General features: G+C 41.1%; 1 protein-coding gene across 1 annotated transcript in view; it reads left to right on the top strand.

Annotated features, from left to right (window-relative positions):
* dnah7 (dynein, axonemal, heavy chain 7) overlaps nucleotides 1-24,921 on the top strand; it is a 237,985-nt gene that overhangs the window by 190,682 nt on the left and 22,382 nt on the right. The window contains exons 56-61 of the mRNA XM_055637789.1: nucleotides 2,153-2,353; nucleotides 7,309-7,470; nucleotides 8,817-9,002; nucleotides 9,202-9,339; nucleotides 20,726-20,956; nucleotides 23,017-23,169. Coding sequence (XP_055493764.1) covers nucleotides 2,153-2,353; nucleotides 7,309-7,470; nucleotides 8,817-9,002; nucleotides 9,202-9,339; nucleotides 20,726-20,956; nucleotides 23,017-23,169 — 1,071 coding nt within the window. The remainder of the gene's footprint in view (nucleotides 1-2,152; nucleotides 2,354-7,308; nucleotides 7,471-8,816; nucleotides 9,003-9,201; nucleotides 9,340-20,725; nucleotides 20,957-23,016; nucleotides 23,170-24,921) is intronic.

The raw sequence follows: 24,921 nt of genomic DNA, 5'->3' as shown, positions 1-24,921 counted from the left end.
AGTTTTTATGTTCCCTGCCAGTTTTCTTTCATAATCTATTTCCCTTTCTTAATTGTCCTCCTCTGCTGGACTCTGAATTTCTCCCAGTCCTCTGGTAGGCTGCTTTTTCTGGCTAATTTGTACGCTTCATCTTTTGTTTTGATACTATCCCTGATTTCCCTTGTTATCCACGGATGCACTACCTTCCCCGATTTATTATTTTGCCAAACTGGGATGAACAATTGTTGTAGTTCATCCATGCGGTTTTTAAGTGCCTTCCATTGCATATCCACCATCAACCCTTTAAGAATCATTTGCCAGTCTATCTTGGCCAATTCACGTCTCATACCCTCAAAGTCACCTTTCTTTAAGTTCAGGACCCTTGTTTCTGAATTAACAATATCACCCTCCATCCTAATGAAGAACTCAACCATATTATGGTCACTCTTGCCCAAGGGGCCACGCACAACAGGACTGCTAACTAACCCTTCCTCATTACTTAATACCCAGTCTAGAATAGCCTGCTCTCTCGTTGGTTCCTCTACATGTTGGTTTAGAAAAGTATCCCGCATACATTCCAAGAAATCCTCTTCCTCAGCACCCCTGCCAATTTGATTCACCCAATCTATATGTAGATTGAAGTCACCCATTATAATTGTTTTACCTTTGTTGCACGCATTTCTAATTTCCTGTTTGATGCCACCCCCAACTCCACTACTACTGTTAGGTGGCCTGTACACAATACCCACTAGCGTCTTCTGTTGCTACAGCTCTACTGCTACGTCACCGTGCCACCCAGTTGCTTATAGATGTAATTGCCTTTTATTCCTGACCATTCAATTCTTCACTGTTAAGCTGGTGTGCAAGCTCATCAAAAATGGTTGCTGTACTACATATTGAATTGAATTTAATTTAATTGAATAAATTCTATTAGCCAAGTGTGTGTACTTACAAGGAATTTGCCTTGGTGCTTTGCTCGCAAGTAACAACACGATATACAGTAGACAATTAAAAATAAAACATAATTTACACATGTGAAGAATGAAATAAAATACTAGAGCAAAAGGAGGCTACAGACTTTTGGCTGTTGAGTAGAGCTACTGCTTGTGGGAAAAAAAGCTGCTTTTGTGTCTGGCTGTGGCGGCTTTGACAGTCCGGAGTCGCCTTCCAGAGGGAGGTTGCACCCTCCTGATCAGTCAGCTATCCTTAAAAGATGTGGCTTTATGGTTGACTGCTGACTGATTCAATGCTAATGTGGCCAAATTATGGAAATGGATCAAAATCGAAACAAAATTCAGAATCTAAACCTTACCATCTACTGTAATTTACATAGGAAATCTTTAATGAAAACATGAAACGTGGCTTTTTTTAAATTTCAAGAAGAGAATATAAATATACAATCTAATTTCATCATAGTAGAAATTACACCAAGTGCACTAAAAATCAAGCCATTATTATCCGGGTGAACTTAAAATCAAAACATAACTATCAAAGGATTGCAGAAGCTGGATTAGAACAAAAATCAGTGCTGGAGTAACTCAGTGGGTCAGGCAACATCTATGGAGGGAATGGATAGGTAACATTTTGGGTCAGGTCCATTCTGGAGGCTGATTGAGTGGGAGGGAGAAAGCTGGAAAGAGGAGGTGGGGATGGGATATAGCCTGGGGGGAAGATAAGCAGATGTGTGGATTTTTAGTCAAACGGCAAGTGGTTAAAAAGGAGACAAAAGGGTTTCAGATAACGAAAGAAAAGGAATAAAATGTAAAGCCGGAGGGAGGTTGATGGGAAAAGATTGGGGGTTGGGAGGGAAAATTGGGACTTGGGGGTGGGAGGTGAGTGTACGGAGGAATGGAAAGGAACAGTGGGATGTTGGGAGATGGTTTGAGAAATGTATGCACACCGAGTGTGGGGGGAGGAGAGGGGTGTGGAGTGAGTGGAGGAGAAAGAGAGGAGATGGGTGATATGACTTGAAACTGGAGCATGTACCGTGCACACCATTCATCTCTAGACTACCTCACTGTCAGTTGAGGCGCTGTTCTTCCAGTTTGCATTGTCTCCCTCTGGCAAGCCTGGCAATGTAAAACATGTTCAACTGTAAGATGACTGTGTAATCTGGCTTGTTTTGGTCTTTGCTGAGAGTCTATATTGTTTAATCTATCCCATTTTATTTCAGGAACTGAATCCGGAAACGACACATCCTGATTTCAGACTGTGGCTGACCAGCTATCCGTCTTCAAATTTCCCAGTTTCTGTCCTGCAGAATGGTGTAAAAATGACCAATGAAGCTCCGAAAGGGCTTCGGCCCAATATTATCAGATCCTACCTCATGGATCCCATTTCTGATCCAGAGTTCTTTGGCAGCTGCAGCAAGCCAGTCAGTACAACTTTAACCACTAGTACAACCTTAATTACTTAAGGATTAACAAATCTGTTTGAGTATTTGATGCAAAGACATGTACGGCATTACATTTCCTCTCGTCATAATTTGAAATTAATTCAAAAATTAAGATTAGGAAAACTAATTTCTATTCTTTCATAATGTCGTAAGTGACAGGAGCAGAATTAGGCCATTCAGCCCATCAAGTCTACTCTGCCATTCAGTCATGGCTTATCCACCTCTCCCTCCTAACTCCATTCTCCTGCCTTCTCCCCATAACCCCTGACACCCGTACTAATCAAGAATCTATCTATATCTGCCTTAAAATATATCAATTGACTTGCCCACAGCTCTCTGTGGTGAAGAATTCCACAGATTTATCACCCTCTGACTTAAGAAATGTCTATAGTTATATCCTGTGGTATTTATTTTAACCTGATGGTAATCTTCTGGAGAGAAGTATCTGAAACTGTGAAATACCCATGGATAGCCAAAGCAATCTTCAGTGCAATGCAGTGTAAAATCCACTTACTGCTATTTAGGTAGACACTAGTAACAGCTGGTTTATCTGTGAATTGATGTATTAAGTAACGGATTGCAGCATGATCAATTTAAGTTGGTGAAGCCTTCAGTATTTTCTTTGACAATGTTGAAATTCTAAGTACTGAGGAGGGGGGGGGGGGGAGAGAGGATAGAGGGACACACACACACACACACACACACACACACACACACACACACACACACACACACACACACACACACACACACACACACACACACACACACACACAGTGGGAGGAGGAGGAGGGAGAGGGGGGATGAGGAGGAGGAAGAGAGGGGGGGGAGGAGGAGGAGGAGGGGGGAGGAGGAGGAGAGGGGGAAAGGGAGGAGGAGAGGGGGGAGAGGAGGAGGAGAGGGGTGGGGGAGGAGGAGGAGGAGAGGGGGGAGAGGGGGGAGGAGGAGGGGAGGAGGAGGAGGAGGGGGGGGGGGAGGAGGGGGAGTGGAGGAGAGGGGGGGATAGGAAGGGGGGAGAGGGGGGGGGGGGGGGGGGGGGGGGGGGGGAAGAGAGAGGGTGCCTTTTTACTTCAACCCAAACCCAAACAACCATTTGCAGGCAGTGCTTTTTTTTTACCTCTAACCATATTTTCATTTTCAAACCAAATTAAGGGTACTCACGGTGATGTAGACATATGTCAGTGTCATTCAGAGCTCTGATTGAGGCACACCACTTGCAGAGACTGATTGAGGCACACCACTTCCTGCTTTTATAGTCCCTCCCCCTCCCTCCAGCAGGGGCAGCAGAGAGAATGGGGAATTTTGTAAAAACATTAATATCTCTGTCAATTTTCATCGATGGGAAAAATCCTCGGCACACATTGTTTAAAAACTTTATGACATTATCAACAAATCTAATAAAAATTTAAAATAAGAGTAAAATATGTGATGTGTGCAGATTGAGATTCAATTTAAGATTGTGACATTTACCCACAGAAAATACATATTTTAAAGCAATGGTTTTCCTTGAAAATAAATCTATATTACTAAAAGTCTGTTCTTGACCGGTTTTGGCCATCTGTGCTGCAATTTCCGAGAGAACGTCGCCACCTACGGCTGTCGTTTTTGGTCACCTTGCTCAGAGCCCCCCTCCACCACATGTGTGCCGAGGATTTTTCCCGTCGATTAAAAATGACAGAGATATTAATGTTTTTACAAAATTCCCCATTCTCTCTGCTGCCCCCACTGGCGGCAGGGGGGAGGGACTATAAAACCAGGAAGTGGTGTGCCTCAATCAGTGTCTGCAAGCTGGAGGAAGGCAGAGGGTCACGTTTCTCTGAGCTGTGAATAACACTGAACACATGTCTACTCAAATGTAAGTGCCCTTAGTGGTTCTAAAATGCTTGCAGAATGTGTCTATTGGTTCTAAAGCTTGCATAAAAGTCTCTATTGGTTCTAAAGCTTGCAAAAAAAAAGTGTCTATTTGTTCTAAAGCTTGCAAAAAAATGTCTATTAGTTCGAAAGCTTGCAAAAAACATGTCTATTGGTTCTAAAGCTCGCAAAAAATGTCTATTGGTTCTAAAGCTTGCAAAAAAATGTCTATTGGTTCTAAAGCTTGCAAAAAAATCTCTATTGATTCTAAAGCTTGCAAAAAAATGTCTATTGGTTTTAAAGCTTGCAAAAAAATGTCTATTGGTTCTAAAGCTTGCAAAAATATGTCTTGCAAAAATATGTCTATTGGTTCTAAAGCTTGCAAAAAATATGTCTATTGGTTCTAAAGCTTGCAAAAAATGTGTCTATTGGTTCTAAAGCTGGCAAAAATATGTCTATTGGTTCTAAAGCTTGCAAAAAATATGTCTCTATTGGTTCTAAAGCTGGCAAAAATATGTCTCTATTGGTTCTAAAGCTTGCAAAAAATATGTCTATTGGTTCTAAAGCTTGCAAAAATATGTCTATTGGTTCTAAAGCTTGCAAAAATATGCCTATTGGTTCTAAAGCTTGCAAAAAAAATGTCTGTTGGTTCTAAAGCTTGCAAAAAAAAATGACTATTGGTTCTAAAGCTTGCAAAAAATGTCTATTGGTTCTAAAGCTTACAAAATAAAATATCTATTGGTTCTAAAATGGTTCATACTAGCGCTCCAGAAAGCACTACTTACTGCAAATGGTGGCTTGGGAGCTTTGGCTTGAAGTTGAAAGGCACTATTACTACAAATGGTGGCTTGGTTGCTTTGGCTTGAAGTCGAAAGGCACTACTTACTGCAAATGATGACTTGGGTGTGGCTTGAAGTTGAAAGGCACTACTTACTGCAAATGGAGGCGTGGGTGCATGTACTTACCGCAAATTGTGGCTTGATGTTGAAAGGCACTACTTACTGCAAATGGTGGCATGAAGTTGAAAGGCACTACTTACTGCAAATGGTGGATTGGGTGCAATGGCTTGAAGTTGAAAGACATTACTTACTGCAAATGGTGGCATGAAGTTGAAAGGCACAACTTATGGCAAATGGTGGCTTGGGTGCTTGGACTTGAAGTTGAAAGGCACTACTTACTGCAGATGGTGGCTTGGGTGTGGCTTGGGTGTGGCTTGAAGTTGAAAGACACCACTTACTGCAAATGGCGGCATGAAGTTGAAAGGCACTACTTACTGCAAATGGAGGCTTGGGAGCTTTGGCTTGAAGTTGAAAGGCACTATTACTGTGAATGGTGGCTTGGTTGCTTTGGCTTGAAGTTGAAAGGCACTACTTGCTGTAAATGATGGCTTGGGTGTGGCTTGAAGTTGAAAGGCACTACTTACTGCAAATGGTGGCTTGGGTGCTTTGGCATTAAGTTGAAAGGCACTGCAAATGGCGGCATGAAGTTGAAAGGCACTACTTACTGCAGTGGTGGCTTGGGAACTTTGGTTTGAAATTGAAAGGCACTACTTACTGCAAATGGTGGCTTGGGAGCTTTGGCTTGAAGTTGAAAGGCACTACTTACTGCAAATGATGGCTTGGTTGCTTTGGCTTGAAGTTGAAAGGCACTACTTACTGCAAATGGTGGCTTGAAGTTGAAAGGCACTACTTTCTGCAAATGGTGGCTTGGGTGCAATGACTTGAAATTGAAAGGCACTACTTACTGCAAATGGGGGCGTGGGTGCATTGGCTTTAAGTTGAAAGGCACTACTTACTGCAAATGGTGGCATGAAGTTGAAAGGCACTACTTTCTGCAAATGGTGGCTTGGGTGCATTGGCTTGAAGTTGAAAGGCACCTCTTACTGCGAATGGTGGCTTGGGTGTGGCATGAAGTTGAAAGCCACTACTTACTGCAGATGGTGGCTTGGATGCAATGGCTTGAAGTTAAAAGGCAGGTAGTGAAAGGCACCTCTTACTGCAAATGATGGCTTGGGTGTGGCTTGAAGTTAAAAGGCACTACTTACTGCAGATGGTGGCTTGGGTGCAATGGCTTGAAGTTAAAATGCATTACTTACTGCAAATGGTGGCGTGGGTGCATTGGCTTGAAGTTGAAAGGCACCACTTACTGCAAATTGTGGCATGTAGTTGAAATGCACTAACTGCAAATGGCGGCTTGGGTGCTTTGGCTTGAAGTTAAAAGGCACTACTGTAAATGCACTTACTTCCTGTTTGCACTGTATATTGATTTTAGATAAAACGCTACCACTTACGGCTGTGATTTTTGGCCATCTTACTCAGCCCCCCCCCCCTCCGCTGAGCAGATGCAGAGAATTCTACCCATCAATGAAAAATAAAAGTGTTATTAGTTTTTTTTTTAATGTTGAGAATCTCTCTCCTGTCAATCACTCCATGAAAGCCACACCTTTTCCGGTGGGGGGGGAGGGGTTATAAAACCCGGAAATGTGGGTGTGGCTCAGTCTCTGCAAGATGGAGGAGGGAGAGGTCACGACTCGCTGTCTTTAGTGGCTTTGCACCCTACTTCAAATGGTATGAAACTGCACTTGAATTTGGTGGCCTTGCACCCTGCTAGAAGTGGTAAGAAACTGCACTTGAATTTGGTGGCCTTATACCCTGCTTGAAATAGAATTTCAAGGATTAGCCGTGAGTCAACTACCAGCCCACCAGCCGTGAGTGAGTGAGTTGCCAGCACAACAGGCTTGATTGACTGAGACGCCAGCCCAAGAATCCATTTGGTGCACAATTTGCATACTAGCCCTCTGGAAACCAGTCCCTTCAGCCCACAACACCCATACTAGCGCTCCAGAAAGCCCCCCCCCCCCAACTGGCCACCAATATTAGAATTGGTGGAGAGGTGGAATATTGCGTTGGATGACCAGCCCTCCTGTGTGATGGTGGGACCCAACGGGTCCCACTTAGTCTAGTAATATATAAATATTTGATATATAATATATAAATTAAGTTAAAGTGACTATAACACATAAAGGTGCAGTAGAATTTGAACTATGTTGATGGTATGTGCATGTTGTATTTTTTTCCCGACAGGCAGAATTTAAAAAGCTTCTATACGGCCTCTGCTTTTTCCATGCACTGGTTCAGGAAAGGCGTAAATTTGGACCACTAGGATGGAATATCCCATACGAGTTCAATGAAACTGATCTGAGAATTAGTGTGCAGCAGCTCCACATGTTTATTAACCAATATGAGGTGAGAGCTTCTTGAATTACACACCCCTGACATCAGCAGATGTGTAGGATCTACTGAATCCCACGACAGAAAGCAAAGAACAAAACACTTAGCCGAGCCAGACACCTTGTGTCACGTTTATTCCAAAAGCTCTATTTACCTACATTCTCATCAATCATAACCCATGTGCAGATAAGGCCAATTAGTGCATCTGGCCTTGGAGTTGTTATTGAACTCATGTGGCTGGACCTTCTCAAGAGGCTACTGGCGAGTCGCCAACAGTGACAGGCTGTATGCAAAACCAACGTGGGTGTGAAGGCATCTGCAATCTTGGCATTTTTCAGCCCCAGCATTACCTCACTCCAGTGAGGAATCATCTAGTCTACACAGAAAATCTTCTCACTGCCTTACACCAAGCTGATAAAGTAGCATACATCTGACAGAAAACTGTATTTCATTGCCTCATTTTGCCAGAAGGTGCTGATCGGGTTGTTAACATTGTAGTTCCTGACTCACAACAGGCACATTAGCACAAAAACACGTAATAATTATACAATAAACAATAACACCATAGATTATCGAATATCACCAGACCCTAATAGTGCAAACTGAAATATGCAATGCAACCTATACAAATCCATAGTGATTCATTGCTGATATAGGGTTGCGGTTAGGATTGTGCAGCTGTTCTTGAAACTGGAGGCAACACTTATCATGCTCCTGTACTTTTTACCCGATGGTAGATGTGAGATGAGAGCATAGGGGCCTTTGATGATGTGTTATCCTCTTGAGCCGGCTTCTATGGTTTCGATGTGGATTCAAGGAATTAGAATCTCAATATATTTTTCCACTCAGTAAACTACCAAAGTCCAACGCATCCATATTTTCCTGGCTGCAGAATAAATGCAAGGTATAATCGTACACTGCTATACAAAGTGATGAGAATTTACAGTAATTCATTGGAGAAAGGAAACAAGCCAGTAATACATAATTTTGATTACATTCAAAGGCGGCTCATCTTCTTTGATTAAGGAGCAGTGCTACAAAGCAGTTTTGTATGAAACTACTCTCTTCCAATTATTCAAATTGCCTCATTCCCAAAATTTCAGTATTGCTGCAGCTCAGTTAATCACCTTAGCCATTGTCCAAGCTACTGGGAAAATTTGTCACTGATATTAAATATATAGGGGATGCACATTATCAATTCATATGGAGTGGACTTTTGCATAATCCCTCAATTTTTAAAATCATTTATGATCAGGAATGTACAGCAAAATAAGTATTGAAAAAGAGTGGTGTTATAAATATTGATTTGTCATGATCAGTTTTGTTACAGTAGGTTCACCTGCATGTGTTTATTCATTCAGGAAGTCCCCCTTGATGCTTTACGATACATGACAGGTGAATGTAACTACGGTGGCCGGGTGACAGATGACTGGGATCGGCGCACTCTACGTTCTATTCTTAATAAATTCTACAACAAAGAAATTACTGCAAATCCAAAATACACATTTGATCAGAGTGGAATTTATTATCCACCTGCAGAAGGCGAGGTAAAGTAAATCTGCATTGTTGATGGATAGAATGCGATTTAAACCATTAATATCAACACAGTTTAGACAAAAATATTCCAATCTGTTGTGTGCTTTCCTTTTGGACTTTTTGGAAAGTTTATTATTTAAATTATGGCGGTAAAAAGTAAAAGTTGCACTGAAATGTAGCCATCAAATAAACTTGTTAATCTCCTTACAGTACATCAGCTATATTGAATATACGAAGACCCTTCCTTTGAACCCGACTCCAGAAATCTTTGGAATGCACACTAATGCAGATATCACCAAAGACCAATCCGAGACCCATAATCTGTTTGACAGTATCCTACTTACTCAGGTATTTCCGATGCTTGTTATAGTTTGAATAAAAGGGGGTATACTTGTTAAAGAGTTGGGCTGAGTAGCATGTTGGAAGTACAGTGTGTGGAATTTAGTTGTGTAGGAAGGAACTCTGGATCAAGGACTTTCTGTCTAACCGCCCCCAGACCGTCAGACTGGGCCATCACCTCTCCACCCCCATCACACTCAGCACCGGCTCCCCACAGGGCTGTGTGTTGAGCCCCCTCCTCTACGCCCTCTACACCCACGATTGTGCCCCCGCCCACTCCACCAACACCATTGTCAAGTTTGCGGACGACACGACTGTGGTTGGACGTATCTCAGGTGGAGATGAGACAGCCTACAGGGAGGAAGTCCAAAGACTGGCAGCGTGGTGTTCCGACAACAACCTCATCCTAAACACCACAAAAACAAAGGAAATGATCATAGACTTCCGTAAAAAACAGTGCAGTCCCCAAACCCCTATTCATCAATGGGGACTGTGTGGAAAGGGTCTCAGACTTCAGATTCCTGGGCACACAAATTACGGAGGATCTCTCCTGGACTACAAACACCACCACAGCAGTCAAGAAGGCCCAGCAGCGACTCTACTTTCTGAGGATCCTCAGGAAAAACAACCTGGAGGAGAAGCTGCTGGTGTCCTTCTACCGCTGCTCCATCGAGAGTGTGCTGGCGTACTGTATAACCACATGGTATGCCAGCTGCTCTGCAGCGGACAGGAGAGCCCTTCAAAGGGTCATCAACACCGCACAAAAAATCACTGGCTGCCCACTGCCCTCCCTGAAGGACATCTTCAGCTCTCGCTGCCTTGGCAGGGCAGCCAACATCCTGAAGGACCCTTCCCACCCTGGACACAACCTGTTCCACCTGCTGCCCTCTGGCAGACGGTACAGGTCTTTCAAAACTCGCACAAACAGACTCAGAGACAGCTTCTACCCCATAGCCATACGTGAACTTAACAATGCAAAATAAGAAATAACACTCACATTCAACTGAATGGTTCTACCTCAGCTGCTATTGTTATTTATCTGTAATTTTTTTAATTTTTTTTTATATGTATATATTTTTACCTTTTCTTATATATTTAAAATAGCTCTTGTGAATCGCACCGTGGGATTGACTTTTAAATTTCGTTGTACCATGTGCAATGACAATAAAGAGATTCATTCATTCAACTGCAGATGCTGGTTTAAACTGAAAAGGCTGGGGTAAAAGGCTGGAGTAACTCAGCAGGACAAGCAGCATCTCTGGAGAGAAGGAATGGGTGACATTTCGGAATGAAGGATCTCGACCTGAAACGTCATCTATTTCCCGCTGAGTTACTCCAGCTTTTGGTGTCTAATGGAATTCAGTTTATTGGTCTTATAAATGACCATCTAGATGAAATCATGTTTAAATAATTTTAGATTTGCATAATTAAGGTGTACGATAACTGTCCTTTTTTTAAACCATATCTATTATACATAATGCAAATATTTTTTTTGTCATATTAGTTTAGTCAAACAAAAGACTAAGAGAATATTTGTTTTGCAGGGGTAGATAATGACTTGGTGTTACTGGAATGACAACTTCCTCAAAATAGGGTTGGCAGCTTACTGCCCCACTGACTCCAATTATCAGCCACTGGGTGGCCAATTGCATATGTTGGGCTGAATGACATATTTTTAAAAGGAAAAATATGGAATGTGTGCTGAGCAATGTCTGATGTGTTTCATGAAGGGGATGAGCTAAAAAGCCCTGAAAATTTCAATTTGTATTTATTTTTTGTTGTGGAATGATGGTGGTGTGGGGTCAGGAGTGGACTGCTGGGTCTGGACTCTCTTTCCCCTTCATTATTATGCGATGGAGTTTTATCTTGGTACTTGGATCAGCTCTGACAATTTCATTATGCTGTGTTCATATCCTATTTACACACAGCCTGGTGAATCCATTTAAACCCATGTCTTTACATTAAATTTCTCTAGCCTCATCATCTCCTTTCTGATTCAGATGCAAGTTTAACTGGGCAGATTTCTTACCTTGTTCAACCCTTCACCTATGTTTTTCCAGGGAGTTTTCTCAATGTTACAATAAGACGTATTGACTTGTTTTACACATAAACCTGCTTCGTAATTTTCTTGAGGTTTCTCTACAAATTTAGGTCCTGATAGCTTATATTAAATATTCAGTGTTGAGGGAAATACAGAAAGAATAGCAAATAACCTGCACCTGATACAGGCCTTGGATGCATCAGAAAATAATTTACCATCAAGCACAAACAATTAATGCTTTTTACTCGTAATACTGGTTACTTACAACCATCACATAGTTACTAATCCCTTTCTGTCCATTATCCCAATCTTAAAAGCATTAATAAATTTGATGAATAAATTTAATGAAATAATGGTTTATCTATGAAGACCGCGCTGTGTACTGTACATCTAGAGTTTCCCAGGTCCTAGGAGAGGTGGGATTGACCATTCCCATCCACTGACTCTACACATCCAGTCATTACGCCTGTGCATTACTTGACAGTCAGTTGAAAATACTCACGGTAAATCCAGTCATCACTCACGGAAGAACACAACTGCAGGCTGAGTTGTGCTGGCGGTGGCAGGTGATTCTGAAGGGAATTGCCAGACCTCAGCCTTTCAGTGAGAAGCAAATCCTGGGATGGTGAGTTGTTACTGGGAGTCTAGCACTTGTTGACGACACATTCTTCAGTCAGAGGGTGGTGAATCTGTGGAATTCTTTGCCACAGAAGGCTGTGGAGACCAGGTCAATGGATATTTATAAGGCAGCAATAGATAGATTCTTGATTAGTACGGGTGTGAAGAATGCAGGAGAATGGGATTAGGAGGGAGAATTAGATCAGCCGTGATTGAATGGCGGAGTAGACTTGATGAGCCGAATGGTCCAATTCTGCTCATCACTTATGACCTTATGTCACCTTATGACCTTATGACCTTATTTGTGGAGGGTTGCTGAACCTTGCTGTTGGACTCCTGTGGTGGCAAGAACCTATTGATGTGAATGGGTTTCTTCGGCCACAGACAAATTAAAAGTTTTTTTCTAAAAAAATAATTCTGCATCAGTTTAATGCTTTTATTTATTTAAAGTACTTTACAAATTTTAAGTCGCGAATTGTATTCTATATTTTCTTTTAATTTTAATCATTTTTCAATATCTCTGACTCAAATATTTTGAAATTTAATATTAATGACAGCTTATTAATATTAATGACAGCTAATTTGTGAATGTGTGGAATTCCCTGCCCCCGAGGGCAGTGGAGGCCAAATCACTGGATGGATTTAAGAGAGAGTTGGATAGAGCTCTAGGAGCTAGTGTAGTCAAGGGATATGGGGAGAAGGCAGGCACGGGTTATTGATACGGGACGATCAGCCATGATCACAATGGATGATGGTGCTGGCTTGAAGGGCTGAATGGCCTCCTCCTGCACCTATTTTCTATGTTTCTATGTCAGATGGCAATATTCCCTCCACCTGTAGCTTCTGTCAAAGGTGTTTCAAGGGAAGAGCTTCTACACCACTGTGTGCAAGGCATTCAGATATTGCCAGACTTTTGTGTCTGAGGGTCCAGTGATAAAGCATCTTTGTACTGTCAAGGCAAGCATGGAACGGCAGGACTGGTGGGTGGTGATTCTGGGGCACTAGCTGTACTAGAGTGCCTATTTGCATTATTTGGACCCTTTCTGGATTATCTGTTTTGTCGGACTAACAGAGGTCACGGCCTTGTGGGGCCGAGATACCGACCGGCAAAGTCGGCCGTGGGAATGGATCTGTGTAGGAAGGAATTGCAGATGCCGGTTTACACCGAAGACAGACACTAAATGCTGGGGTTTCTCAGCGGGTCAGGCTGCATCTCTGGAGAAATGGAGAAGGAACGGGTGATGCTTCGGGTCGAGAACTTTCTTCAGACTGAGAGTCAGGGGAAAAGGGAAACGAGAGAGGGGAATGGATCTGTCGGCTCCGACCGGGCTGGTGAGCCCTGGCCGCAAGCGGGAAATTCGCCCCGTCACTTGGCCCCAGTAGTTGCCGATGGGAATGAATGTGCCGGCTCCAGCTGGGCCAGAGTTCCACAGCCCTGATAACAGGGGGCAATTTCGACCCGCCGATCGGCGTGGATGTTCCAATGAGGTAGAGATTGGCCGTCTTACCCAACACAGGCTCCACATTTGCTGAGGAGGGAGGGCAAGCCGGGGGAGGAAATTTGTCCGGATTATAGAGGCGGGCATATGGACTACTAGTTGTTGGAAATTTGGTGGTGGACCTGAATTATCTCTATACAAAATACTGGACAATTTTACATGGATCAAATCAATCAGATGGCTTGGTAATTCTACAACTCCTAATGGTTTCCAGCCAGGTTGGATGGAACTTACCCTCTGCAATTAACAACAGTCAGAATGATTTCTAAAAAAACTGACAGCAATTTACTTTTAAAAAGCATTAAATATAAACAGGAATGCTGTAACTTTGGCCAGGCAACTTTCAGAATTGCATTGACATGGTGATATGGAAAAACATTGTAATATACAATCAGGCCGAAGATGAAAAACAGCATAAGTATAAAGAGGATGCTGGACTGGTAGAAACTCGGACATGGCGAAAACGGTCAGCAACTTTGATTTAGTTTAGAGATGCAGAGTGGAAACAGGCCCTTCGGCCCACTGAATCGCACCTACCCAGTGATCCCCACACACTAACGCTATCCCACACGCATTAGAGATAATTTACACTTTTACCAAGCCAATTAACCTACAAACCTGTACATCTATGTATGTGAGGGAACCGGAACACTGAGGAAATCGACCCGGGTCATGGGGAGAACGTACAGACAAGCACCCGTAGTCAGGGTCGAACGTGGGTCTGCGGCACTGGAGGGCAGCAACTCTACCGCTGCGCCATCGTGCCGTCCACAATAGCTGAGGAAAGATACAAAATGCTGGAGTAACTCAGCGGGTCAGGCAGCATCCCTGGAGAACATCTATTCGGAGAGAGAGGTAAGGAATGAGGCAAGTAGAGATATGGTATTCAGAAAACTCAATGGTATTCAGAAAACCGAAGCAGACATATGTAGACAATCAACCTGTAACACTGAGGGTTAGTGCGCCTACAAATGATGGAATATAGTCCTGCGTACTACCTTGGAAGGGAGTAGTTTTAGACACGTGAGAGCTAAGATTTTCTTATTGACATGGATGAGCACACCTCTAACTCCATTCCAGAAAAAAATAGTAAAAAGTACTGTTTACTTACTGGTTCTGTTAGAGGCACATCTGTTCCGTTCAGGCTACGCGTTAAAATAGCTCATTGAGCTCCATTTATATCATCAACTTGTATTTTATGGATAAAACCGCTAGATCAGCTTAGGTGTCTTTGTCACCTGCAATTTAAAATTGCCATTTTGCCGATCGGATTCAGAATTAAACTGGTAAACTAATCTGTCGTCCCTGTCAATTTGCTCCTTCTGCAGTACTGTTTCCGTAGTGCATCCAGCTCAGGCTAAATTGAAGTTAAGTGCCAATTTAATCTAGTGTTCTGAGTCTAAAGGCTGGGAATCAAGAATTACTCCAGAGGCTTGGGAAAAATAGTCATGACCTATAATCCAGTGCAACAAAGAGAGGGTTGAGCATTGTCACAGGCGGTTTCTAACAGAGGTTGCATGGGCACTTTATCATTTTTTCAGGCATTGTATCAGGATGCATCACAGCATGGTTTGGGAACAGCTCCATCTAAGACCGCAAGAAATTACAGCGAATTGTGGACGCAGCCCAGATCACCACACAAACCAACCTCCCTTCCATTGACTCCATTTATACCTCACGCTGCCTCAGCGAATCAAGGACGAGGCGCTCCTTCTCCCCTTTCCCATTAAGCAAAAGGTATAGATGTGTGAAAATGCACACCACCAGATCCAGAGACAGTTTCTTCCCAGCTGTTTTCTGGCAACTGAATCATCCAACCACAACCAGAGAGCAGTGCTGAACCACTATCTACCTCTTTGGTCACCAAACTATCCTTGATCGAACTTTGCTGGCTTTACCTTGCACTAAAGGCTATGATCCTATCATGTACCTGTCACTGTAAATGGCTCGATTGTAATCATGTATTGTCTTTCTGCTGAGTGGATAGCAGGCAACAAAAGCTTTTCACTGCACCCCGGTACACGTGACAATAAACTCTCTGAAGCAAATGTAGATTTGGCACACATTCAAATAAAAGCAGGGTTGGGTATCCACACCTACCATTTTGATTACATTTTATTTCTCAACCAATGACACTAAAATATATCATCTCTATATTATTATGTGTAGGAAGGAAAGTAGGTGGTTTTGCAGATAGTGAAGGTGGTTGTGAAAAATTGCAGCAGGATCTTGAGCGATTGGCTTGGTGTGCTGAGGAATGGTTGATAGAAATGAATGCAGAGGAATGTAAGGTGTTGCATTTGGGGAAGTCTAATATAGGCAGGACCCACACAGTGAATGGTAGGGATCTGGGGAGTGTTGTCGAGCAGAGGGATCTAGGAGTGCAGGTGCATGGATCCTTGAATCTATGCTTGGATGCTAAATTTAAATTAAATTAACTACCCAGCAGGACAGGCAGCATCTCTGGAGAGAAGGATTGGGTGACGTTTCGTTCTCTCCAGAGATGGTGTCTGTCCCTCTGAGTTATTCCAGCATTTTGTGTCTATCTTCGGTATAAACCAGCATCTGTGGATCCTTCCTACACATGGAGTTAACCTACCCCATTTCATTATAATACAGACAGAATGTTACATTTGTGCTCTGCATTGATTTCCTTGAGTGCTGCATTTGGCCAGTATTGTTGCACAGCACTGTGAATACATCAGAGTGGTCATGTGATCATGAGCTGCTGTTGATACACAAAGTTATCATGGGAAGGTGAATTGTGGCAATTGGAAACATTGTCAGCGAGCTAATTATTTTGAAGGTTTTTTCTTCCTGGCACAAACCTCTGTGTTTTCATAAGTGATAGGAGCAGAATTAGACCATTCGGCCCATCAAGTCTACACTACTATCCAATAATTGCTGATCTATCTCTCCCTCCTAACCCCATTCTCCTGCCTTCTCCCCATAACCCCTGACACCCGTACAAATCAAATATCTATCTATCTATCTATCTATCTATCTATCTATCTATCTATCTATCTATCTATCTATCTATCTATATATCTAATCTCTGCCTTAAAAATATCAATTGACTTGGCCTCCACAGCCTTCTGTGGCAATAAATTCCATAGATTCATCCCCTCTGACTAAAGAAATTCTTCCTAGAATAGAATAGAATAGAATAGAATGCAATTTATTCACTGCAATAAATTCAAATCATTCAAACCCCCACCACCCCCCACATATACACAGCTAAAATAAATAATAAAAACTAACTCAAGACATACATTTAACAAGACAAAAATAAAAAAAGTCAGACGACTGTAGTCGAGCCGCTGCCGTTAGGCGCCGCCACTAACACCATCATCTCCTTCCTAAAGGAACCAACTTTAATTCTGAGGCTATGACCTCTGGTGCTAGACTCTCCCACTAGTGGGAACATCCTCGCCACATCCACTCCATCCAGGCCTTTCACTATTCGGTAAGTTTCAATGAGGCTTCCCCTCATCCTTCTAAACGCCAGTGAGTACAGGCCTAATGTCGACAAACGCTCATCATATGCTAACTCGCACATTCCTGGGATCATTCTCGTAAACCTCCTCTGGACCTTCACCAACAGCAGCGCAAACAAATCAGATTACATACAGTGATAAAAGTCACGACAAGAATATTTATGCGATAGTATAAATGTAGTTCTAAAACATGCTTTACAATTTAATAGATCTTTAAATCATTTTATTTTTGGAGAACTGGGTATTGCTGGCCTTTACAGTCCACCCATAATTGGCCTTGAAAAGATGCTGGTGCACTGCTTATTGAACCACTGCAGCGAAAGTGCTCCTATGGGGCTATTGTAGAGGAAGTTTCAGGATTTAGACCCAATAATGATAACTGAATGATGACCTACTGCAAAGCCAAGTTAATGTGTTCCTTAACAGGGGGCTCACAGATGTTGCTATCCAATGCAACAAGTGCCCTTGCTCTCTTGGTGGTAGATTTTATGGGCCTGGATGGTCTTGCTGGAGGAGGCTAGGTGAGTAACTGCAGTGCATTTATAGATGGTATACATTGCAGCTAACCTTTGCCACCACTCAGAACCTTATTGCTCAGTTCCAGGATCAGCTAGGCTGGTTTAAGGTCTTTTCGATTTGGTAAATTTAGGTGAATGGAAAATGGAAACGTATATGTACAGTGGGTCGCAAAAATGAAAAACCTAGGCCATAGTGTTTTATACATTGTTTTGATCTACATTATTTTCATCTGTAAGGTGGTCCCTCTGACACTGAATTGCTCCTCAGTGCTGCACTGAAGCCTTAGCCTAGATTTTGTGTCTATACTCTGGAGTTAAGACTCGCTCCGTCGAGCCAAGAGTCCACTTGCTTTTTAATAAGGGAATCAGTTGTAGGCCATTTGCTATGTGTTGGTAGTTAAACAATGTAATTTTACGCTTTTGGTTTTTATTGCAAGTGAACTGTTATCATTATACCAAACAATTCAAGGCATAGAGTGACTGTGGAGAGGATGTTTCCAGTGGTGGGCGAGTCTAGGGCCAGAGGGCACAAACTCAGAATAAAAGGATGTACCTTTAGAATGGAGATGAGGAGGGTGGTGAATCTGTTGATTTAATTGCCACAGACAACTGTGGAGGCCAAGTCATTGGGTGTTTTTAAAGAGAAAAATCGATAGCTTCTCGATTAGCAAGAGGGTCAGAGGTTACAGGGAGATGGCAGGAGAATGGGGTTGAAAGGGGAAAATTGATCGGCCATGATCGAATGGCAGAGCAGGCTAGATGGGCCAAATGGTCTAATTCTGCTCCTATATCTTATGAACTAATGAGCATATTTCAAAATACCATTGGCCCAGATTTTGTTGGGCTTTTCTGGTAACACTACATTGAATGGCCAGCATTTCTCAGCATAAGTCTCAGACAAGGTTTAGGTTTTGCAGGTCCTAAAATTACCATCCTAGGCCTTGGTGATGACTATGTTGGTCTCCTCTGCTGGACTTGACATGCAGTCCAATGGCAGGACTGCAGCTTGTTACCATAACCCAGTGTTTGCACAGGGAAACCTTCTTTAAGATTTTGTTCAAGGTCAGACCTGGTGCAGGATCTGTGACCTTATTAATATTGAAATAGTTTGGGCGGAAGACATTTTTAAAATAAAGAGGGCATTTGATACGAGCATTTTAATTATCTAGCCTTGTTGATGTTATTTAATTTCTAAAACCGCTTTATACTTTATTGGCTGCTATGCTTGTAATAGTTGTTAAATGTTTTTAAGAAGTTCTGAAAGTCCGAGATTATTTTGTAAACAAACAATTCTGAGGATGGAGTTTTGCCACTTGTCGAGACCAGGGCTTGTCTTCCTTTTTCTCCTTTTATGTTTATGTTTTATGTTTTGCAAAATCCTGCTGCCATTTAGAGCTTTCAAGCTCATTTCTAGGATCATTTGGTTAACGTGAAAGGCCTTTTGGATTTGAAGATGAGTCTTAGGGAAATAATAATAATAATAATAATAATAATCTTTATTTATATAGCACTTTTCAACAAAACCAGTATTTGAACCAAAGTGCTTTACAGAGTTTGATTAAATTAATAGAACATACCAAATGTCAATATATCCATACAAAACAAAAAAGAGAGAAAAAAAAAAAAAAAAAAAAATGGGGAAAAATAGGCTGTATGTAGGTAGCAACCACAGGCAAAAACCTAGGCCATAAAGCTTTATACTTGCATACGTTACAGGTAGTTAGTTTTATTGTGAACCTGAAATATCTTCTTCAGTTTATGATTATTTGAAAATATATGCATGAATTTTATGAAAATCAGAAGTAGTTTGTAATAGTAAAAGGATTGGTTCCATGTCTTTTGCACCAAATATTGCACAGATATTCTTTAAAGTTGATTGCAGGAATGAGTATGCCCAACATTATGCATTTACTAAAGATTGTAATTATGCAAATGTAACATGTAAGTTAGATAGTTCAACTTATAGCAATTGACGAACAAGAAATGATACACATCAAATTCTGACATTTTATGAAAATAGTCATATGTTTTATTATTCCTTCAGGAAAAATGATTAGAGTAATGTATTTCTGAATCTGGCTACTTCGCAGGTTGCAATTGTTATCCTTATGACAGTAAATGGAATTGCTTTGGCTGGTTAGTTCAGCTGACAGCTGGTGCACTGATTCATTTGCTATAACAGAAGGTTGATTGATTGGTCTAATTGTTTCTTCTATTGCTATCTTTTCTAAATAGTTCCACAATGTTACTGATGGAGCTGTGGAGCTGCGTGGTTTGATATTTTGTGAATGCTATTAAAGTATGATTTAACTGAACAGGAAAGGTCCCAACCTGAAACGTACCTATCCATGTTCTCCAGAGATGCTGCCTCACCTACTGAGTTACTTCAGCATTTTGTGTCTTCCTTTAAAAGCAAATCAATTGTACTTGAAAGACAGGGGCAAAAGAAACAGGAACAATAACAGGAAATAGATACAATATTTTAACTGGAAGACATTCTAAAATGCTTTAATATGTCAAATACCATTACATTCATGTGATAGGAGAAGAATTAGTCCATTTGGCCCATCTAGTCTATGCCATTCACGCATGGCTGATCAATCTATCCCGCTTATCCCCATACTCCTGCCTTCTCCCCATAACCCCTGACACACTACAGCTAATTAAATATATTAAACTAATGTGCCTATTTAAAAAATGAATATGGTTTCATGCCTCGTTTACGATTGCATTTGCAGCCTTTGCAAATATATGAATAAATTGTCAGATACAGGTAATGCACTTTGATTACACTCGTGAATATGTATGTATTGTAACCCCAATCAAAGATCCTCACAAATTTGAAATTATTAACAAATATGTACAGATATTGACAGTTATTTTCTGGTAATATAAATATCCAATGATTACAATAGATATTTGAGGTAATCAGTTACGATTCATTGACTTCCTGTTGTAAGACTCTATATATCCATGATAAATTACTATGCCAAAAGTTACAATGCAAGAGGTTTTCACCTATAATCCTGCATTGATCAGCCAATTCAAGATGCACTAAGCCAATCAGAAAACATCAAGTTATTAAAGGTTTGCTGTTGTGGCTTGATTTTATTTAATCCTTTTTTACTGAAGTTGAAAGCTTGCTGAGTTATTGATTATTATGTCTTGGATTATCATAGGAGAAACCATCATTGATGGCCCATCATTTGTTTACTTTTACAGTCTCGAACCTCTGGTGCAGCTGGGAAGTCAACTGATGACACTGTTTTTGAGGTGTCAACGGATATCCTTGGTAGGCTGCCTGCAGACTTTGACATTGAGGCAGCTATGAGAAAATACCCAACCACATACAACCAGAGCATGAATACGGTGTTGGTGCAAGAGATGGGCCGTTTCAATATATTGCTCAGAACAATTAGGGATTCTTGCATCAACATACAGAAAGCTATTAAGGTTAGTGTTCGTATGAATAAACACTGCCATTTTAAATCAGAACTAAATAGATTTGCAAGTTTAGAACTCGTATTTCTTTGCAAATATCTTCTGTTTGGTTTTGGAAACATTATATTTTAGTAACTGAAATATTGCCAGTGATGCCGCACACAAACTAGAAGAACAGCACCTCATATTCTGCTTGGGTAGTTTACAGCCCAACGGTATGAACATTGAATTCTCAAATTTTAGTCAACCTCTGAAATCTCTCCCCCAAATCTCCCCTTCTGCTGCCGAACTTGCTGAGTTGCTCCAGCACTTCATGTTCTTTTGTGATTAACCAGCATCTGCAGTTCTTTGTTTCTACTTTTTGAATTTATTTGTTTGTTTTTCTTTATGTCAACATGCATTAAAATCAATGTTTTAAATTAATGAACAGTGGTAATTTTTTTTAATTTATAATTTTTATTTATTGGTTATTTTTATTTTCCTCCACTTCTCAATGACTAATCATCAGAAACATTTCGAAATAAAGAAACCACTCCTTGAACATTAGCTTATGATATTGAATAACGTAAACTACCTTCATTGGCAGATATAATTTGTTTGCATTCAAACCTAAATAAAAAGGCACATTTGATATCAGAACGCAAAAAAGTTCACATTCAACATTTAATAGTTGGACACTGTGCAAAAGGCTGTTCCCAATATTTTATATCTTTTATATTTTAAACTAAAATACACATTTGGTTTTTATTAATAGTAAGGAGATTGTTTAAGTTGCCTATCCTTTTGAGTTCCAAACAACTAATGTGCAAAGGAGTCCATCTATGTTGTACTGAAGCACGGTGCCTCTGTCAAATACCAGTTAAGACAGCTCATAAGATGACATTGCTGAAAGATAGTGAGAGAAATAAACAAACACAAAATATGCTTTCATATTGTAATCATACTATCCCTGGTAGCAAAATGACCTTCATCTCATAAGAAATCCAATGATTCTTCATTTTATTAAACGTTATTAATTTTATTATCTTAAACGTTTATTTCTTCCAATGTACAATTATCCTTAGCAATATAATACACATTTTCAAATGTATAATGAGTTTGCCCTCTTGCCTTGTATTATACCTGAAATGTGTAACACGTTGTATTCAGCGAACTAGGCTAATCGCAACAAGTTATAGACCAAAAGGGCTGGTGGATCTTGGAGTTGATTACCACAGATCATTTACTACAAATGCGGTCGATGTTATACAATGTTTTTAACCAGGTTATGTAGATCATTTGGTCCACCATCCTGTTTATATTATCCAAACGCTTTCTCTATGAAGCTGATTTGTTTTTGTTTTTATCGCTGTGCCCAAGAGACCTTCCTAAGTGTTTATGATTCCAAGCATGAAATGTTTCCTGATATCAATCCTCATATTACTTTTTGTTAATTTGGACCAGCATTTGCTTCTCCACCTCCTACTGCTTATTCTGAGGTAGCACTCTGAAATTATCTTCTCCTCACAAATTCCTTCCATCTACCTTTCTGGAAATCAGTCCTCAAATGCACACTTCCATACCCAAATTTCTCCTGGGCAATTATTCAATGGCCTTTCTGTGCTCTTCACTCCATTTTCCCCCTTATAGCTCACAATGATGGCCAAAATATATTTGTTATAACATTAGCAACACATGGCATGAGAGTTCCATTTTAAGGAGACTATTTTTACGGAACTGTGAATCTGCAGGCTTAATAAAACTCGTGCAATAATTTCAGGGATTTAATACCAAGTTAATTTGTTTACTATCTTATTTGGTAATATCTGGAATATGTTGGCTCTGAGACTGATAAACAATGAGGTGAGAACACAAAGATTCATGGAAGGAAGGTGTAGATATAGTTATGATACAAATCAACCATCTTATTCAAGCGTGAGAAATCAAATGGGTAAGCCCAGTTCTTTTTGTTCTTTAATACTTACAATGTATTGCATCTATATGTAGCTCTCTAAAAAATGTTATCTCCTCTCTTGTCAGATGCCCGTGCAAAATCTTGTAAATTTGACATTTTGTATCCTGCAATTGTTTAGGGACTGGTGGTAATGTCATCTGAATTAGAGGAGGTAGCGCAGAGTATGTTGACAGGAAGGATTCCAGCACTGTGGATGAAGAAATCATATCCTAGTCTCAAGCCACTTGGTAGCTACATGCATGACTTCTTAGACAGACTGAACAGTTTGCAGGTGAGTGCATTTAGATGTTTTCATCATCTTCAGTGGCTTATTTTTAACCTCATTGTTTGTATCCCTGCCAGATCATCGTCTATATCTCTCAGTTTCCCTTCCCCAGATACTCTCAGTCTGAAGAAGGGCCTTGACAGCTGAAAACATCACCCATTCCTTCTTTGCCTGTCCCGTTGAGTTACTTCATCTTTCTGTGCCTGTCTTCGGTTTAAACCAGCATCAGCAGTTCCTTTCTACACATTCAAATTCCAGCGGGAATCCTTTCTTTTTACAACAAAGAATTCCAACACTAATTTGAGTAGTTGTGTAGAAATTGGAGTTACGTTGTTGTGGCACGCTAACATTGGAGCACTCATCTGTGAAAGCAAAACAAAAAATTATCTTCAATTCTTTCATGAAGGACCTTTTGGTTATTTCATTAGTTATTTGCTGATCATTACTGCAATCAATTACATTTCTTATTCTTCTAAAAGTGATGCAGTTCATTATAGCAGCAAGGCCTGGGCAGAGAAGTTTAGAGATACAGCGTGGAAACAGGTCCTTCGGCCCACTGAGTCCGCGCCGAGCAATGATCCCCGCACATTAACACAATCCTACACAAACTAGGGACAATTTTTACATTTGGGCCAATTTACAAAAGCAGATACGTCTTTGGATTTAATCCAAGATCTTGGAGTGAGGCTAATCCAAATTGGAGGAACAGCATCTCTCTTCGCTTCTCCGCCCAGAATGTATGAACTCCGTCCAACTTCAGCACCCCAAGTAGTCGGGATCGAACTCGGATCTCTCCATCGCTGTAAGGCAGCAACTCAACCAGCTGCTCGTACTCTGCCCCCCCCCAGTTGTGCGTAACATGGATGGCCAAGGTCGTTATCATTAACTTTTTGGAAGAATATTTCATTCATTGACTCTGACAGAATTGTTCCTTCTATCAATGTATTTTGGGGTTCCAAAGACCTGTGGCTGTCTGTATCAGGTTTAAAATGGCCTTCTGTTAGAAACTTCACAGATTCACTTCCCACTGATGCCTCCAACGTCTCCCCATTGCCTGAAGGCATGATTCCGAAATTAAATTGAATGTTCTGACTCTGGTTGGGTGCAACAGCATGTCGTATGGAAAACCTATAGTTTAACCACCACTAGGATAAACATTCAGCACCACTATCACAGGCAAATTTGAGTACTTGTGTAGAATTATCAGTTACTTAAAGCTATCAACGCTAACATTGGAGCACTCATCTGTGAAAGCAAAACAAAAAATTATCTTCAATTCTTTCATGAAGGACCTTTTGGTTATTTCATTAGTTATTTGCTGATCATTACTGCAATCAATTACATTTCTTATTCTTCTAAAAGTGATGCAGTTCATTACAGCAGCAAGGCCTGGGCAGTGAAGTTTAGAGATACAGCGTGGAAACAGGTCCTTCGGCCCACTGAGTCCGCGCCGAGCAATGATCCCCGCACATTAACACAATCCTACACAAACTAGGGGCAATTTTTACATTTACCAAGCCAATTTACCTACATACCTGTACGTCTTTGGCATGTGGAAGGAAACCGAAGATCTCGGAGAAAACCTAAGCAGTCACGTGGAGAATGTACAAACTCCATACAGACAGCACCCGTAGTCGGGATCGAACTCGGGTCTCCGGCGCTGTAAGGCAGCAACTCAACCGCTGCGCCACTGTGCCACCCCCGAGTTGTGCGTAACATGGATGCAAGGTCGTGGTACAACAAATAAGAAGAATATAC

Source organism: Leucoraja erinacea, chromosome 7 (genome assembly GCF_028641065.1).
Source record: "Leucoraja erinacea ecotype New England chromosome 7, Leri_hhj_1, whole genome shotgun sequence".
Classification (NCBI taxonomy): Eukaryota; Metazoa; Chordata; class Chondrichthyes; order Rajiformes; family Rajidae; genus Leucoraja; species Leucoraja erinaceus.
Note: the sequence above shows the minus strand (reverse complement) of the source record. Positions and strands in the feature narration are given on the sequence as shown.